This window comes from Emiliania huxleyi, assembly GCF_000372725.1.
Source record: "Emiliania huxleyi CCMP1516 unplaced genomic scaffold EMIHUscaffold_47, whole genome shotgun sequence".
In the NCBI taxonomy this organism is placed as follows: Eukaryota; Haptophyta; order Isochrysidales; family Noelaerhabdaceae; genus Emiliania; species Emiliania huxleyi.
In genome coordinates, this window is record NW_005198467.1 from 692565 (window position 1) to 710032 (window position 17468).

General features: G+C 65.9%; 4 protein-coding genes across 4 annotated transcripts; all 4 read left to right on the plus strand.

The window, feature by feature from the left end:
- Window positions 1–2892: 2892 nt before the first annotated feature.
- EMIHUDRAFT_44097 (hypothetical protein) lies at window positions 2893–3627 on the plus strand (the record flags this gene model as incomplete). The annotated part of the gene is made up of 1 exon (XM_005768109.1): window positions 2893–3627. A coding segment is annotated over one exon (735 nt), but the record flags the coding sequence as incomplete, so codon positions are not given.
- A 72-nt stretch (window positions 3628–3699) lies between these two features.
- EMIHUDRAFT_356388 (hypothetical protein) lies at window positions 3700–4308 on the plus strand (the record flags this gene model as incomplete). The annotated part of the gene is made up of 1 exon (XM_005768110.1): window positions 3700–4308. A coding segment is annotated over one exon (609 nt), but the record flags the coding sequence as incomplete, so codon positions are not given.
- A 9311-nt stretch (window positions 4309–13619) lies between these two features.
- Window positions 13620–14534, plus strand: EMIHUDRAFT_356395 (hypothetical protein; the record flags this gene model as incomplete). Its single annotated transcript, XM_005768111.1, has 1 exon — window positions 13620–14534. A coding segment is annotated over exon 1 (710 nt), but the record flags the coding sequence as incomplete, so codon positions are not given.
- A 986-nt stretch (window positions 14535–15520) lies between these two features.
- Window positions 15521–16245, plus strand: EMIHUDRAFT_356396 (hypothetical protein). The gene has a single exon (XM_005768112.1). It carries the CDS (start codon window positions 15696–15698, stop codon window positions 15873–15875), a length of 180 nt encoding a protein of 59 aa, XP_005768169.1. The 5' UTR covers window positions 15521–15695; the 3' UTR covers window positions 15876–16245.
- The last annotated feature ends 1223 nt before the right edge of the window (window positions 16246–17468 follow it).

Genomic DNA, 17468 nt, shown 5'->3' on the forward strand with positions numbered 1-17468 from the left:
TCCCAGCGCCTCCGCCAGCCCCTCGACCGACGTCTCCGCCGTGATGCCGAACCGGATCCTGTCCTCGTGGAGCTCCGCGAGAAGCCGGAGCAGCCCCTCCCTGTCCAACGGCGCGGGCTTGGCTGCCGCCGCCTCTGCCGGCGCCTCAGCCTCCTGCGACGGCCCAGCGCCGCCGCTCCCGCCGCCCTTCTTCTTCTTCTTGCCCTTCTTGCCCTTGGCGCGCTTCTCCGCCTCGACCTCCGCCAGCAGCTCGTCGGCGTGCCGCGCCGCCTCCTTCTCCGCCGCCGCCCTCTCCGCCGCCCTCTCCGCCGCCCCAGCAGCCCACGCCGCCTCCTTCGCCGCCTTCTCGGCCGCCTTCTCGGCCGCCGCATGCTCCTTGAGGGCGCGCACGCACTCGGCGTGGCCCTCCTCCTTGGCAATCTGCAGCGCCGTCATGCCGCTCGAGCGCAGCTTCATATCTGCGCCCGCCCGCAGCAAGCGAAGCACGACGGCGGGGCAACCCCCGAGAGCGGCGGCCATCAGAGCGGTGTCGCCGTCGTTGTCCTGCATGTCGATCTCCGCGCCGTGCCGGATCAGCGTGTCGACAACCCGCTCGTGGCCGCTGTAGGCGGCCTCCATCAGCGCAGTGCTGCCAAGCTTGTTTTGCTGGTCAATCTCCGCGCCGTGCCGCAATGCCAGCTCGACCAGCTTCTTATGGCCGTTCACAGCGGCGAGACCCAGCGCAGTGCCGCCTTTGCTGCTCTGCATCGAGACATCCGCGCCGCGCCGCAGAAGCGCCTCGGCCAGCTCCGCGTGGCCATTGGTCATTGCAACCATCAGCAGCGTCACGCCGCTCTCACGAGTGCCGCAAACAAAGGTGCACTCGGTCGACCCACCCGCCGCCGTCGAGCCACGCCAGCACCGGCTCCTCATCGCCATCCTCAGCCGCGTCCATGACCTCCTTTGGCCCTGCCTCGCTGCCCGGCGCGGCCCCCGCGCCCTCGCCGCTCGAAGCAGAGGCCGCCGCGGCACTGGCTCCCGCCTCCGCCTCGCCTGCGGGTGCGCCGCCCGCCCCTGCGCCGCCCGCCTCGGCCGACGGCGCCTTGATCCGAGCTGCCGTCACCTCCCCGAGATACGTCCTGAAGGCCTCGACGCACTCGGCGTGGCCCTCCTGCTTGGCAATCTGCAGCGCTATCTCACCGTCCACGTCGCGCAGCTTCATGTCTGCGCCCGCCCGCAGCAAGCGGAGCACCATGGCGGGACGGCAGCAGTGCGCGGCGAACATCAGCGCGGTGACGCCGTGCTTGCGGTCCTGCAGGTTGATCTCTGCGCCGTGCCGCAGCAGCATCTCGGCCACCTGCTCGTGGCCGTTGGCGGCGGCCATCATCAGCGCGGTGCTGCCTGCGCTGTCCCGCGCGTCCGCCTCCGCGCCGCGCTTCAGCAGCAGTTCGACAATCTCTTTGTGGCCGTGTTCGGCGGCGATCAGCAGGAGCGTACAGCCGCTCACACCGAGATGCACGCACGTCGCGTCAGCCCGCCCAGCCCCGGCGAGCCACGTCTGCACCACGTCGACCTTGCCGTTCTCCGCCGCCACTTCGATCCTTTTCGGCAGCGCGAGCGGCGCAGCAGTAGCCGCCGTTGAAGCGTGCCCGCGCCGGGATGCGGCCGAGCCTGCCTTCGTCCGGCCGGGCATACAGAGGGGCGGGGTTGCGGATGCTGAGCGCCTCCTCTCTCTTCTCGGCCAGCCTCCCGCTTTGGCTTCGAAAAAAGAATTCAAACAGGACAACTCTCTCTCACAGCACACAGGCTCGACACAGGTGCGAACTGGCGCGTGCTAGTACTATCACCGGCACACCTTCGAATTTTACCTGCCGTTAGTGCCAGTGCGAGCCAGTCCCGTGCCCAGTGTTGTGCGAAAAAAGAAATTTCGGCTATCAAACGGGGGTTGACACTACACTCTCTCTCTCCTCTCGCAAATTGCGCGGGAGGGTTGCGCGGGAGGGCTGTGACCCGGCGGCGACCTGGCACGCACAGCCTCCACCTCTCGGTCGCGTGCTCAATCTCGGGGAATCTCGGGGAATCTCGGCGAATCTCGGGGAACCTCGCACAGGCTCCACTTCTCGGTCGCGTGGGCGCTCTCTCCTCTCGGGCTCTGCAAGGGGCCGAGGGCGGGCGGCGGCGGCGGGAGCGGCGGGAGCGGCGGCGGCGGCGGCGGCGGCGGGAGCGGCGGGAGCGGCGGCGGCGGCGGCGGCGGCGGGAGCGGCGGCGGCGGCGGCGGCGGCGGCGGCGGTGGGAGCGGCGGTGGCGGCGGCGGCGGCGGAAGCAGGAGCGAGTTCGGTGCTTGTGGAGTCGGGGCGGGTGGCTCGGGCGAACTGCGGGCGGCTCGGTTGGCGGGGCACGCCCTGCGCTCCCGCGAGGTGGTGTGCCGGATGGGGGAGCGTCGGAGCGAGAGCTAACGTTTCCACTGCGCTGAGAGCAGAGGCTCAGGCGGGGGCGTTCCGTTTTCACCTCCGGGTGTCTCTGTATGTAGCAACTGATGTGCGAACGCACCGGCAAGACGTAAAGAAAATGATACCGCACATGCTTAGGACCGAACCCGCCTGCACCGCTGGTCACGCGGCCTTGGTCGCCATGACCTCCCGAAAGCGCGCCCGCACCGCCGGCGAGGGCGAGGACGACGAGAAGGCTGTGCCGGTCGCGGATGGCTTCGAGGCGCCCATCTTTGGCGCGTGCGTCGTCGGCCAGGTCACCACGCTGGCGCTCGAGGGCGAGGACGGCCCTCCGGCATCGCTGCATCTGCGTGCCGTCGCAAGCGATCGCGCGGGCGGCTGGTACGTCACGACTCCTGCCTCGGTGCTGCACGTGTCGGCGGCCGGGCGCATCCGCACCGCCGCGACCTGCGAGGAAATACGCGGGATTGTCCTCAGCCCCGACGGTAGCGCGCTGTTTTTGGCGGACCACGGCAACCACAAGATCCAGCGGGCAGAGGTGGCGACGGGCGCGGTGAGCACGTTCGCCGGCAGTGGCATTGCTGGCAGCGTTGATGGCGTGGGAGACGCGGCGCAATTCAACGCCCCATACGGCGTCACCATTAGCCCCGACGGTAGCGCGCTGTTTGTGACGGACTTCAACAAGATCCGGCGCGTGGAGGTGGCGACTCGCGCTGTGACTACGCTCGCGGGCAGCGGCGAACAAGGCGACGCGGACGGCGTGGACGGCGCGGCAGAGTTCTACCGCCCAGCCGGCATCGCCATCAGCCCCGACGGCAGCGCGCTGTTTGTGGCGGACTGCTGGAACAAGAAGATCCGGCGTGTCGAGGTAGCGACGGGCGCGGTGACGACTGTCGCGGGCAGCGGCGAACGAGGCGACGCGGATGGCGTGGGCGGCGCGGCGGAGTTCGACGGCCCAGGCGGCATCGCCCTCAGCCCGGACGGCAGCGCGCTGTTTGTGGCGGACTTCAGGAACCACAAGATCCGGCGGGTGGAGGTGGCGACTGGCGCGGTGACGACTGTCGCGGGCAGCGGCGCCGAAGGCAGCGCGGATGGCGTGGGCGGCGCGGCGCAGTTCAACAATCCATACGACATCGCCATCAGCACCGATGGCAGCACTCTTCTGGTCCGCACAAAGAAGTCGGCTCTCCGCCAGGTCTGCGTGGCTGCGCCTCCTCCGCCACCCTCCTTTGCGCCGATTGTGGTGCCGCCCTCGACCCTCGTGGCAGACCTGAAGAAGATGCGGGGCGACGCCTCCCTCCCGCAGGGCCAGGTCACTTTCCTGGTCGGAAAGGAGGAGCAGCGCGTCGAGCACGTGAGCAAGAACGTCCTCTGCGTGCGGTCCGTGTTCTTTCGGACGATGTTTGGCATCGGCATGAAGGAGCGCGACGCCGCCGAGATCACGGTGCCCAAGACGGACCTCGCCAGCTTCACCGCCTTCATCGACTACCTCTGCACCGACCAGCTCGACCTCGGCGAGGGGGAGGGCGAGCAGGCGCGGCGCGCGCTCTTGCTGCGGGAGCTGGCGCAGATGTACCAGGTGCCGCGCCTCGAGCTGCTCTGCGCGCAGGCGCTGCAGGAGAGCGTCGGGCCGGCGAGCGCCGTGCCGCTGCTCGAGGCGGCGCACACGACGGGCGACGGGCGGCTCCTCGCGCAGTGCCGCCGCTACGTGGCCGACCACGCCGCCGAGGTGCGGGCGAGCGGCGGCGTGGAGCAGCTGCGCGACCTGGGCGTGGCCAAGGGGCTGCTCGGCGACGCGCTCGACCAGGTGGCGGAGCTCAAAGGGACGGTGGCGGCGCGCGACACGGAGCTTGAGAAGGTCCGGGCGGAGGTGGCATGAATGAGGGGCAGCGCCCCCCCAGCCCTGCTCGTCGCTCGGCACCAGCGAGAGCGGGCATGAGTGAGGGGCATGAGTGAGGGGCAGCGCCCCACCGCCCCACGCCACCCTGCTCGCTGCTCGCCGATCGCCATGCACAGGGAGCGCGCTCCTGCGTCACCGTTTTGATTTTACCTAAGTAACGTTCCTAAAATTACGTTTTCTCCTTTGTCAAAATAGCTCCGCCAAAATTTAATACCCACCCAGCCCATGTCCCGAATCCAGCCATCGCGCGGTTGGTGAGCAACACCGAGGCGGTGGTGAGCAACGTGCCGCCACCATGAGCCGCGCCGCGGAGCTTGAGGAGCTCGCTCGCCGGTCCGCGGTGAGCGGCGCGTCATCGTCACTGAGGCACACCCTTGAGAGCAGCTTCTCGAACTCGCAAGGCTCTCCTCCGCCGTCGATGAGCTCACCCGCATCTGAGAACCCGAGACAGTCAGCGCGTCCGCCACCGCCACCGCCGCCACCTCCTCCTCCACCTCCGCCTCCGTGACCGGGTGAACGTAGTGGTGCGGCCCCGCCAGCGTCTCCAAACCAGCAGACGGAGGGACCTGGCGGCAGAAGGCCGCGCGCCGCACGGCGACGAGGCGGCGGCGGCGGCGGCGGCGGCGGCGGCGGCAGTGGTGGTGGCGGCGGCGGAGGCAGAGGCGGGACGATGGTGTGGCTGCCGATGGCGATGGCCGCCTTCGCTCTGCTGGTGGCTGTCGGCGCGTCTGCCCTCTCGCTGCACAGTCCGACGGCGCGGGCAGAGGCGGACCTCCCCGGAGTGCGGGAGGGCACAGTCGAGCTGATGCGGTCGAGCCAGCACGCGCACTCGCAGGCGCAGCAGGCCGTCTCGGGCGCGTACCACGAGGCCTCCCGCCGCGCAGACGCCTCCGAGGAGCTGCGCGCCGCCGTCGCCGAGCTGGCGCGCGCCGAAAGCCGCGCGCAGACCTGCGACCGCGACTTGCTGGCGCGCGACGAGTACCTCAAGGCGGCGGCGCCGGAGGTGGCTCGCATCAAGGCGCGCTCTCTTCCCCCGCACGAGCTCGAGATCACCCGAGGCAAGGACGCCGAGGACCGTCGGCGACCTTCGGTTTCTTTCTTCTCCATGCAAAGGGATGTGGACGGGGGCGCATACTTTGTAGGCCGCGGGGAGTCTGACTCCCCCCGCGGCGCCGCGCTGCCGCTGGAGCGGCCGCACACTGCTCGGTACCCCCCCTTCGCCCTGCACATCTAAAGTCATGGCCGACACCCCCCCCCCCCGGGATCAGTCAGGAACCACGCAGAGCTCTCTGGGCGCAACTAGCGGTATGCATGCTGGTTGGTCTCGTCCCCCCACACCGCACTGCGGCGTCACAGCCCCCAGAGAGCCCTCGAGCTTCCCCGTACACGTACCGAGAGCGGCCACGCGTTTCCCCTCGGCAGCTCCCTACGAGCGCCCGGCCGCCTCCGCCGCCATCCTGGCAGCGGCCGCCTTGGCCATCGCAGCGGCAGTGTGGCCGCGCGCCTCTCCTTGGCGGCGGACAACGCCGCCGCGCGCGCCGTCTCGACCCCCTCAACGGCCGAGTCGGCCCCGCTCAGCTTCACCTTGGCCTCCTCCATCGCCGCCTTGGCCTCCTCCAGCGCCGCCACGACCTCCTCCATCGCCGCCCTGGCCTCCTCCAGCGCCGCCCTGGCCTCCGCCTGCGCCGCCCTGGACTCCGCCCGTGCAGCCTCGGCCACAGCCAGCGCCGCCTCGGCCGCCGCCTCGGCCTCGGCCTCCGCCTCCGCCTCCTCCTCCGCCTCGTCCGCCGCAGCGTCCAAGCGCGCCGCCTCGGCCACCCCTGCCGACGCCGCTGCCTGGCTCTCCGGCGTGATACCGAGCCGCATCCTCTCCTCTGTGAGCGTCTCGAGAAGCAGGAGAAGCCTCGCCTCCTCGGCCTTCTTCGCCGCCTCGGCTGCGTCTGCCTCCGACGGCGCCTCGGCACTCTCCTCGGGCTCCTGCGACGGCCCCGCCGCGCCCGCCCCGCCGCCCTTCTTCTTCTTCTTGCCCTTCTTGCCCTTGGCGCGCTTCTCCGCCTCGACCTCCGCCAGCAGCTCCTCGGCGTGCCGCGCCGCCTCCTTCTCCTCCGCCGCCCTCTGCGCCTCCCTCTCCGCCGCTCCTGCGGCCCACGCCGCCTCCTCCGCCGCCTTCTCCGCCGCCTTCTCGGCCGCCGCATGCTCCGCGAGGGCGCGCACGCACCCGGCGTGGCCCTTGTCCTTGGCAAGCTGCAGCGCGGTCTTGCCACCCGTAGTGCGCAGCGTCACGTCTGCGCCCGCCCGCAGCAAGCAGAGGAGGGCGGCGGGGTGGCCGTTGAAAGCGGCGAGAATCAGCGCGGTGTCGCCGGTGTTGGACTGCTGGTCGATCGCCGCGCCGTGCCTGATCAGTGCGTCGACCACTTTCTCGTGGCCACCGCTAGCGGCGCCCATCAGCGCGGTGCCGCCGAGAGGCTCTTGCTCGTTGATCTCCGCGCCGTGCCGCAGCGCCAACTCGACCACCTTCTCGAAGCCATTCGCGGCGGCGGCCATCATCGCGGTGTCGCCGTCGCTGGCCTGCAACGAGACATCCGCGCCACGCTGGAGCAGTGCCTCGGCCAGTCCCTCGTGGCCGCAGGTCATTGCGAGTATCAGCAGCGTGATGCCGCTCACAGGGCCGTTCGAAAAGACGAACTCGAACGTCGCGTCGACCCGCCCGCCGCCGTCGAGCCACGCCAGCACAACCGCCTCCTCGCCTCGACGAGCCGCTTGCGCAACCTCCTCTGGCACCGCTGCGCTGCTCGGCTTGGCCTCCAAGCCACCCTCGCCGCTCGAAGCAGAGGCCGCGGCACTTGCACCCACCGCTGCGCCTGCGCCTCCCGCCTCGGCCGACGCTGCCTTGCTCCGGCGCGCCGCCACCTCCCCGAGATATGCCCTGAAGGCCTGGACGCACTCGGCGTGGCCCTTCTCCTTGGCCCACTGCAGCGCCGTCTTGCCGTCCACATCGCGCAACGTCATGTCTGCGCCCGCCCGCAGAAGGCGGAGCACGACGGCGGGTTGGTTGAAGTAGGTGGCGAGAATCAGCGGGGTGTCACCGTTCTTGTTCTGCAGGTCGATCTCCGCGCCACGCCGCAGCAGCAGGTCGACCACCCGCTCTTTTCCTCCTTTGGCAGCCGCTGCCAGCGCCGACCAGGCGGCGGAGTCCTGTGGTTCAACTCCGCACCGTGCTGCAGCAGCATCTCCACCATTCGCTCGTGGCCACGGAAGGCGGCAGTGTTGAGCGCAGTGCAACTGTTCTGCAGGTTGATGTCGGCGGTTTGCAGGTTGATATCTGCGCCACGCTTCAGGAGGAGCTCGACCATCTGCGCGTGCCCGTGATGTGCGGCGAGCATCAGCAGGGTGCGTGGGATCTGGCCGTACTGAAACTCAGCGTTGAAGAGCTTGTCGGCCTTCCCGCCGTCATTCAGCCATAGTCGCACCGGTCCCACGCGGCCGTCCGCAGCCGCCTTGAGGACGTTCTTGGGACTTGCGCTGCCAGCAGACGGCGGCGGCGTGCGGAGCGCGGCGTTGGCGCGGGAGCGCGAGGCGGGCATGACGGATTGTATCGCGACTGCTCGTGGTACGCATGACCGCGGACGCGCATTGCTGATAATTGGTCATTGGACAGTGCGCGTTCCGATGGACGATGCGCCAAAAACGATCGTCCAAAAACGCCACAATTGAAGTCGAAGAGAAGAGATCTCTGTCTCTTGAAGTCGACCGTCAAGTCTCGCGCGCGCGTGAACAGGGCTCCAGGCCCCAAATGACGTGTGAGTGTTAGAGTTGTTTGGTATTGAAAATCTCTCCCAAAGCTGTCCCCCCAACGTACTTTAAACTCCCTTGAAACTTTGAACCACCATAACAGATCGCGCAGGAAACGCCCTCTGCATCAAGTGATACGCCCTCATCGGAAAAACGCCCTCTGCATCAAGTGATACGCCCTCATCGGTGTCACGCCGTCGCGCCGTCGCTCTCCTTGCCCTGTTGGTCTTCGTCGGTCGCGGCGCCCTCTTCGCTACATCTGGTCTGCCCCACCTGCGAGCCACCCGCGAGCCACACAACACTCCACTCGCGAGGATCTCATCACACGACCCCCTCCTTGGATTCCTATCTCTCTGACGTTTTGGCAAAACCTCGCCAAATCCTTTACGCCGACCACTCGCCCTCACAGAATCAAGACCTTGAGGAGCACGGCACGAGCTGCGCGGTGCGCCGCCAGTACTCATTCGCCGTCTAGCTATTCCGTGCTGTCGCTTCCCTACGCTGATAGTAAGCCCTTTGACCATTGACCATTGTCTCGCCTTGCGCAGGCTCGCAGGAATGCTGCAGGTGCTTCTCCTGCAGATTCTTGCCGAGAACCTCGCGGCCGCGGCGCCAAGCCGTCGTGCGCTTGCCGAGGGGCCGTCACCGGAGCCTTCGCCAAACCCGTCGCAGCCATGCCAAGGTAACCGGTTTGGCTGGGATGCCGGCTACGGCGGTTGCGTCACGTACGCCTCGGACGGTGGCAACTCTGGATTCTGCACCGATTCTATCGGCGGCCTCACAGCCTCCCAGGTGTGTACTGAGTGCGGCCAATGCTTTGCTGCGCCGCCGTCGCCCCTCATGCCGCCGTCACCGTCGCCGCCACCCAACCCACAATCGCCGCCAAGACCCCCGCCGCTGCCGCCTCTGGCTCCGCCACCTCCCATCACGGAGTTGATCGACTGCAGCTTCGAAACGGACAAGTGCGGCTGGATTGATACTGCACCGGACGGCTACAGTTGGACCCGAACGAGTGACGGCACGCCATCGTCAGGCACAGGCCCGAGCAGCGACCACACCACCGGCTCGGGCTCCTACATCTACACCGAGGCCTCTGACCGCCCCAACGAGCTGCACCGGCTCGAGAGCCCGCGCTTCTCGCTCCAGCAGGACGCCACCCTCTCCTTCTTCTACCACATGCGAGGCTCAGACATGGGCACCCTCTCTGTCGAGGCCTGCGACGACGTGAACGGCTGGTCGACGCTTTGGAGCGCGACCGGAGACCAGGGCAACCTCTGGCTCGACGCTGCCGTCGTGCTGCCCGCCTCAACGACGCAAGTGCGCTTCAATGGCTTGACGGGATCGGACTACAGGTCGGACATGGCGCTGGACGACGTCTCGTTCTCGCTGCTTGCACCTCCGTCGCCACCTCCGTCGCCCCCATCCCCGCCACCGCCGCCGCCGTCCCCGCCAACCCCGCCGCCGTCCCTGCCGCCATCCCCGCCGCCGCCGCCGCCGCCGCCGTCGCGCGTGCTGTGCGAGGCTGGTGTCAGCTACGCACTATATCAAGGCTCTTCTGTTGACATCAAGAGCTGCTCGGATTTGAACCGGAGCCGAGGCGTGCCAATGACGAACCAAAGGCTGATTGTGGACTACTTTTCGCGGAACCCAAGAGATAACGAAGTCCAGCTGCTCTACCGTGTTGGCAACGAAAACGCCAACTACATACTTTGCACCAACTCCGTCAATACTCCCGGAACCAGTGGTGAACACTCGTTTGAGTGTGGTCTTGACAACAACAATCCGTTGTACTTGGACTCGCTGACAGCCACAAGAGACGCCGACTCCATCACGCTCATGCTCGCATGCAGTGACGCGGAGGATTATCAAGGATGCTATTGCGACACGGACTGCTTTGGTGACAAGTGCAAAAGCAGTTACTACACACGAATCAGAAGCTGCGATGACGGAAATATTGTAACTAACTGTGGCGACTACTGCTGCCGGACTGGCTCGCAGAGCTACTGCTCGGCCAGCGTCGGGTTCAGAATCTTGGCCGACCCAGTCAGCCCCAGCCCGCCGCCACCAACGAACCCGCCGCCATCGCCGCCGCCCCCGTCGCCCCCGCCCTCACCGCCTCCACCCTCGGCGCCGCCCTCGGCGCCGCCACCCTCGCCGCCTCCTCGTACGCCGCCAGCGGCAGTCGCAATCTGTGACGACACTTGCACCTACGACGGTGGCGCCTCCGCGGGCAAGAACGAATTCTGCGAGGACGGCGAAGCATCTGGTACGGGACTGGCGAACAGACCACAACGATGCGTCTGCGGCACCGACTGCACCGACTGTGGCGCGCGCGTGTACGACGAGGGCGGCAACTGCCTGCCAGCAGCTTCCCCCTCGCCACCTCCGCCTTCGCTGCCGCCGCTACCCCCGCCACCTCCGATGTCGCCGCCGCCTGCGCCGCCCGCGTGCACCCCAGAGTGCACCTACGCGATGCAGTTCGAGTGTGGGGCAGACGACGTCACATCAGTCGTCGGACCGATCGGTTGCAACTGCTACCCCGAGTGCAACGTGCCACAGTGCGACTCGCCGAACGCCTTCGACGCCGTCGACGTGTGCACGTTTCGTCTGCAACGGCTCGACAATAGCGCTCGGATGGCCGTGCTCAAGAACAGCGATACCGCTATTGGGGACATGTCTGCCGCATGCGACTTCATCTCGACGCACGGGAGCGGCAGCGACGTCCAGGCAGACATCTCTGCCAGCGCGTGTGCCGGTTACGAGGCCCTGCAGCGTGGCCACCGCCTCTTCGGCCTGAGCCCAGACACCGTCGCCACTCTCAGCTACGGGATATACCAGAGCGCGCTCGACGTAGACCAGGGCCTGGTCAGCTCTTATGAGTCCAAGCAAGATGCCTTGATCGGCAAGATTGCAGATGCCGACCTGGGCGACGATTTCCGACAGGGTCTGCAGGAGCTGCGGGATGACGTGTCGGCCGAGATCCAGAAGCTGGACGCCGAGATTCAGAAAAATGCCGATCGCATTACCGAGGCCGAAACATCTATCCTCGAACTGCATGCTGAGCAGCTGCAGGACCGCGGCTTTATGCTTTACCTGAAGGAAGAGCTAGTCGACACGACGGCAGCCCTCGGGCAGCGCGTGGACCTGGCCAACGTACGGATGGACGGCCTCGATGCGCGCGTGAGCACGCTGAACGTGAGCACGATCAGCGCCGTCGAGTACCTCGCCGATCGTCTCACGTACCTCAATTCTACGCTGCTGCAAGAGGTCCAGGACTTGCGAGATGAAACCGACGCCCGCATCACCACGTTGAACGCGACCGTGCTCGCACGTTTTGCGAGCGTAGAGGCGCGACTCGACGACATCGAGAAAAGGTTCGAGGCGGACGGCCCCGGCTTTGATATCAACCGCGACGATCGAATTAGCCTCAACGAGCTTGTCGGCCTTCTCGCCGATTTGGGGCTAGTGCACTGGGCGACGAGCTCCGAGGTCTTCCTCGCCTCCGTGCGCTCGTGCGCTGCGGCTTCTGTGTGTGCGGAAACGTCGAAGTCGTTCGATGTTTACGAGCGCTGGAGACACTTGTGCTCAGACGATACTGGAGATCAGACCTGCAACCCACCGATGCGCGTGTTCCTGGAGAGCACGCAATCAATCATCGACGACTGGATTCGGACAAATGGCCTCGCCGTCGAGCAGCAGGCCACGCAGGAGGTGAGCGCCAGCGCGGGGCTCTTCGGGTCGCTTCAGGCGGGAGCGAGCCTCGCCGGCAAGGTGATTGACAGCTGTGTTCCTGCCGCGTTCGAGTGGCTGGGGAACGTCGTCGAGGATTACTTCGAGTGCCTTCGCGAAGCGTATGACTTGCCGGAAGGCTGCGGCGCTCTGCGGAATGACCTGGCCGACGAGGAGGCTGACAAAGACGCCTACGAATGCGAGCCCAAGTCGTGTTTTGAAGGGCTGCCAGAATGTATCGATCCCAGCACACCGTGCGTCATCCGCATCGGAGGGGGTTCATGCCTCGCCGTGGAACGTCGCTTTGGCATCAATGTCGCTCTCAAGTACGACGCCGAGGCCTCCACTGACAGCGACGTTGCACTATCGGAGCTTGGCATTGCTGTCAGCTCAGGAGTCCTGCTCGAGCTTGAGGGCCACGTCACGCCAAAGTTTGGAGTGGCTATCACCGCGGATGTGACGCATGGGGTGTATCGTGGCGAGCTGAGCGAGGCGGGCATCGCTCTCGGCCTCAGCGCGACCTTGAAGTCCAGCTCGGCGACCCGGGCACACGTCGAGAAGACGCTCGTTCTCAACGATGGGAGGAACGTGTGCCCAGTCGAAGATATGGGGAAGGAGGGGGCCTGCGATCCGTACATCTTACTGCAAAAGGTGCTCATGGCGGGACCAATGCCCATCCCAGTACTCGTGAAGCTTCAGGCGACGGCAACGATTGCAATCGACGTCGAAACGTCTCAGGCGTTCAACGCGGAGTTCAGCTTCGACCAGTTCTTTGGCATCGAAGAAGCTTTTGTCCAGCACTCGTCGACCGAGGGGACTACAGTTGACCTTGTTTGGGCAGACGGCGAGCCTGAGGTGACCAAGAAGCTCGAGCTGGAAGGTGGGGTTGCCGCGAACGTGACTGTCAAGTTGGGCCCGGTGCTCACATTCGAGATTCTCGGCGTGAAGCTCGAGCTTGAGGCCATGCTCAGAGCTCGGCTGCTCGCCGAAGCGGCGATCTCCAGAGACGAGGACTCAGCATGCATCAGCGGAGAGCTGACCGCCGATCTCGGATTGGTTGTTGGCGGTGGGCTCTCCCTTCCCAATCTGCTCAACCCTGCTAAGCTCGCCGGCGAGGCGTGTTCGATCGCCGTCGGCCTCGTATGCGACAAGTTGAGCGTGATACTCGAAAGGCCCGAGGTTGCGTGTGCGTGGCGCGCAATCACAGGTAGCGAGAACGATCCGTGTACAGATCTGGAGGCTGGCTGCGAGAGGCTGCAAAAGTCACTTCAGGAGTTCATGCCAAAATTCTTGGGCGACCCCAACTTTGTGCTGGCCGAGTGGTCGACACTCTATGAATTTGGCAGCAGCACGAGCGAACTTGAGTGGTGTGACGCCGACCCCGACAGCTTCCTCAATGCGCCAAGAACGAGGCCAATCAACAACCAGGCTGTGGGTGGTGGAGGCAATCCGGGACCCGCGGCGCTGACTCGCGTGCAGGGGGATTCGATCTCGGTGACCAATAGACGCACTATATAGGCATGTACTCACACACTGTACTCACAATGTCTGTGCGCCCCTCGCAGACATGCCTTGGACTGCTCGCCGATATGTGGGAAGAAGTCATGATCGGAGCAAAAGCGGTCGTCAAGGTTGCGAAGAAGGTGGTTGAGACGGTGACCGCGGCTGCCGGCAAGGTGCTCACCTGGATCGGGGGTTTCTTTGGGCGGCGCCTGAACGAGCCTAGTTCCACAGGTCTTCAGGACGCCCTCGTGGACTTGGAGAGTCTGAGCGACTGGACCCTCTTGCTCAATACGACGGAAAGTGACATCAAGGATAACGGCGAGGCATCTGTGGGCGAAGCCGTGCCAACCGTTCCCAATTCCACTCGATTGCAGGAGCTGCAGGCCGCGTTAAGCAATCGCTTGCCTGACATTACCGACAGTCAATGGGCAGGCGCACGCATCGTTGCCGACGGAACGATGAAGCTAGCGAGCGACCGGGTGAACCAGCTGGTTGACAGAGATCAGCTCAGCAAGGCTCGGGCGATCATTCGCGAGACACCGTGTCTTGACGCTGACTCCTGCGACGAGAGCGCAGACAATGGCATGGCGTATGCCCAGCTTGCAGTGGCGACTCTCGAGGCACAGAGGCAGCGTGCCATGGTGCAGTTTATGGCGAAGGCGCAACGACTACTCACGCAATATCGGTACTACCGCCTCGAGCCTCAGTTCTGCAGCCAGCCCGGGGATGACGCTGCATGCGAGTTCATGTCCCTTGGTCTCAATTCGCCCGCATCAGATGTAAGCAAAGCCCTTCAGAAACTAAAAGGCGACGAGATCTCTACGCTGCTCGATCACGGCATGGTGCCAAAGCATTCGACGTCGCGTACCTTCACCTTCACTGCGGCCTCTCACCCGACCGAGTTTGCGTCCCTGCACAACACCGGGTCGGCTACTTTCGTGGTACCCAAGCCGCCGCCAGCGCCACCTGGCTTCTTCTGGGGCTCAAAGATTGAAGATTTGCGGGTGTACCTGCTACCGTTCCCCACCGACGCGCCGGATGGCTTCGTGAGCGCGGAGCTCACCAAGGGGCCGGAGTCCATCTTCACGAACAGCGCCGGCGACGAGGTCACGTTTACACACGAACCCAAATCGTTTGGAGCGATGCGATGGGCAATCGGTTCTCCTAAAGTGCCGTGCGAGGTCGAAGACCGTGACGAGCTCAGAGACGACAAGTACATCTTTTACTCGCCGTACGGCACGTGGCGAGTTCAGACTACAAGACAGTGGACGGCAGCAGACTTTGCAAAGATCTCGCAGGTGCAGCTATCGTTCAAATTAGAGTACCGAGGCCAAAACACGGTGAATGAAGATGAGGCACTGGGTGGCATGGCAACATCGTGGAGCACGTATGCGAATGGACAATGCGAGGCAATGCCGCCTTCCACGCCCCCATCACCACCTCCCCCACGGTTGCCGTCGCCATCACCACCCCCTCCATCGCTACCACCGTCCCCGCCGCCGCCGTCTCCACCCCCACGGCCGCCACCGCCATCCCCGCCGTCGCCATCGCCACCCCCTTCGTCACCACCGCCGTCGCCGTCGCCGCCGCCGCCGTCCCCGCCGTCGCCATCACCACCACCGCCGTCGCCACCGCCGTCGCCGTCACCACCAACACCGCCAATTGCCCCCCCTCCCTCGCCGCCTTCCCCATCGTCGCCGCCGATGCCGCCGTCGCCACCGTCGCCGCCGCCGTCGGCTTCGCCATCGCCACCGCCGTCGGCTTCGCCATCGCCGCCACCGTCGGCGTCGACCTCGCCATCAGGGGAGCCGAACTCGTTCCAGGTCGTCGCCTCCTTCACCGCGAGCGGCGACGTGAGCGACTTTGACGACGCCACCAAGGGGGCCATCCTCGAGAAGCTTGCCCAGCTGGCCGGCTTTGCCTCCGTGCCTCTCGGTTCGACCCTCGATATCACCGCCGGAAGCGTCATCATCGTTGCCAAGTTCCCGGTGGTCACGGAGTCGGAAGCCAGCTCGGCCCAGAGCAGCCTCGAACAGTACTCTGGGGCTAATGGCCTGGATGCCTTCGATGCTCAGATGGGGCCTATCCTTGCTGTGGTGGGGGCATCCGTCGACACTACCGTTGCGGTCGAGGTCGAGAAGGAGAGCTCGTCTACTCAAAGCGGCGGCTCTCCTGTGGTCGCTATTGCAGCGGCCGTGGTAGGGGTGGCCGTCATTGCGGGCCTCCTCGGCGTTGGCTACGTTTGCTACAAGAAGAAGCGCGCTGATCAGCCACCGAACTCGGTGGTTGCCAAGGTGGCGCAAGGTGTGCCCATCAGCAACGCGGACGTCGAAACACTCACGATGGCACAAAAGGTGGACATCATCGCCGAGCAGCTCAAGGTTGACGGTTCGTCGCCCCTTGCCACGACCGTGGCGGCGTGCAACGAGGCCATGGGCATCACGGGCACTGGCACGCTGGCGCAGCAGGTGGACACGCTAATGGCGCAGCTGGGGCGGTATTCGACAACCAGTCTGGCCTGATCTCAAGCGCTGCTCAAAGGGAGTCTCGAAGGGCCCCAGTTGACTACCTCGCCATGCGCTCCCCGGGCTTGAGCTTTGTTGACTACTCATGATGCTCGCCGAGAAGATGCTGTACTCAAAGGCCCCGCCCATTCCTCATCGGTACCCTCCGGCTGGAGCTTTGTTGACTATTCATGATGCTCGCCCAGAAGCGAGAGCAAGCAGGCACACAGCGCTGTCTGCTGCTTGTCTGCTTGTCTGCCTGCGTTGTCACCTCCCACACAGTACTTTCGCGACCCAGCATGTGTGCACTATACGTGTAGGGAGAGAGAGGAGCTACGTTGTACGTCGGGTCGTACGTTGCTGTATCGAGGACCTCGAAACGACTTGTAAGTGCGTTTGTGTCCCCTCACAAGCTGCTGCGGAAAGAGCCCGCGAGAGTCTGCATCCTGCATGCAGTCTATGGCTCTAACACAGGGTTACTGCGCCCGCGGAATTCTTTTTCAGGACTAGGGTGGGTCGGCGACGGCGGTGGCGAGGACGTCGGTGGCGAGGGCAGCGGTAGCGGTGGCGAGGGTGGTGGGCTCGCTGGAGGAGCGGTGGCGATGGTGGAGTCGATGGCCAGTGGCGGCGGTGTGGGGGGGGGGGGGGGCGGCGGAGAAGGCGGCGGCAAGGGCGGTGGCGGAGGCAAGGGCGGGGAAGGAGGGGCAGAGGAGTGTCGGGAAATGCGATGGTGACGAAAAGGAAAGAGACAGATCGGTCGGCATTAGCTGATTGTTTTCTTGACACGGACGCCGACTTGCACCTTTCCTGATATGTCTGCTGGATTCGAGGACCCCTTCTCAAGCCTGCCCGCCGCCGTCATCGGCCACATCCTCGGGCTCGGCGACGCTCGCACCGTCTGCATGTGCGCGAGCGCGAGCGCGACTCTCGCCGCCGCCGTCGAGGAGGCGGACGCGCCCATCTTTGCGTCGCTGGTGCAGCGGCGGTAAGATCAGTTACCAGGGGAGGCTTCTCGCTGACTCACGCCTTGCTTTGTGACGCTCACCCGAGCGCCCGTCTGCACGACGTAGTACGACTCCATCATGACGCACGTCGCCAGCGACGGCAAGCAGTCCATCTTCCTCATCCCCCTCACCGCCGACAGCCTCTCGGGCATGCAGGCCCTCCTCAAATCGACCTTCCGAAGCCACCAGGCCTGCCCCTCCTCCTTCGACCCCCTCCCTCTCTTCCCTCTCGACTCCTGCCCCCAAGCACCCCAGGCGTGCCCCCAAGCACCCCTGGCGTGCCTGCGGTTTCAGGCGGGCTCGAAGGCCACCAAGGTGCCCGAAGGCTTCTGCCCGGTCGCCGCCGCCCGATCGCGTCGGGCGGCTCCTCCCTCTCGCCGAACTCCCTCGGCAAGATGCTCAACGAGTGCGTGACGACCCCGGTCAAGGCCCACGTCTCCGAGGAGCACGACGCCACGCGCGAGGGCGTCAAGCAGGCGGTCGTCGCCGCCAAGGCTTCCGCCGCTGGCGCGGGCTTCGTCGGCGTCTTCGCTGGCCAGGACTCCGTCAAGGCCGACATCGCTGTAAGCGCCGCCGGCGCCGGCCTCCCGGCGCGCCGTTCTCCCCC

What these genes read in the sequence shown, in the direction of transcription:
- EMIHUDRAFT_356396 (XM_005768112.1), top strand. Translation starts at nt 15,696, where the DNA reads ATGGCACAAAAGGTGGACATCATCGCCGAGCAGCTCAAGGTTGACGGT.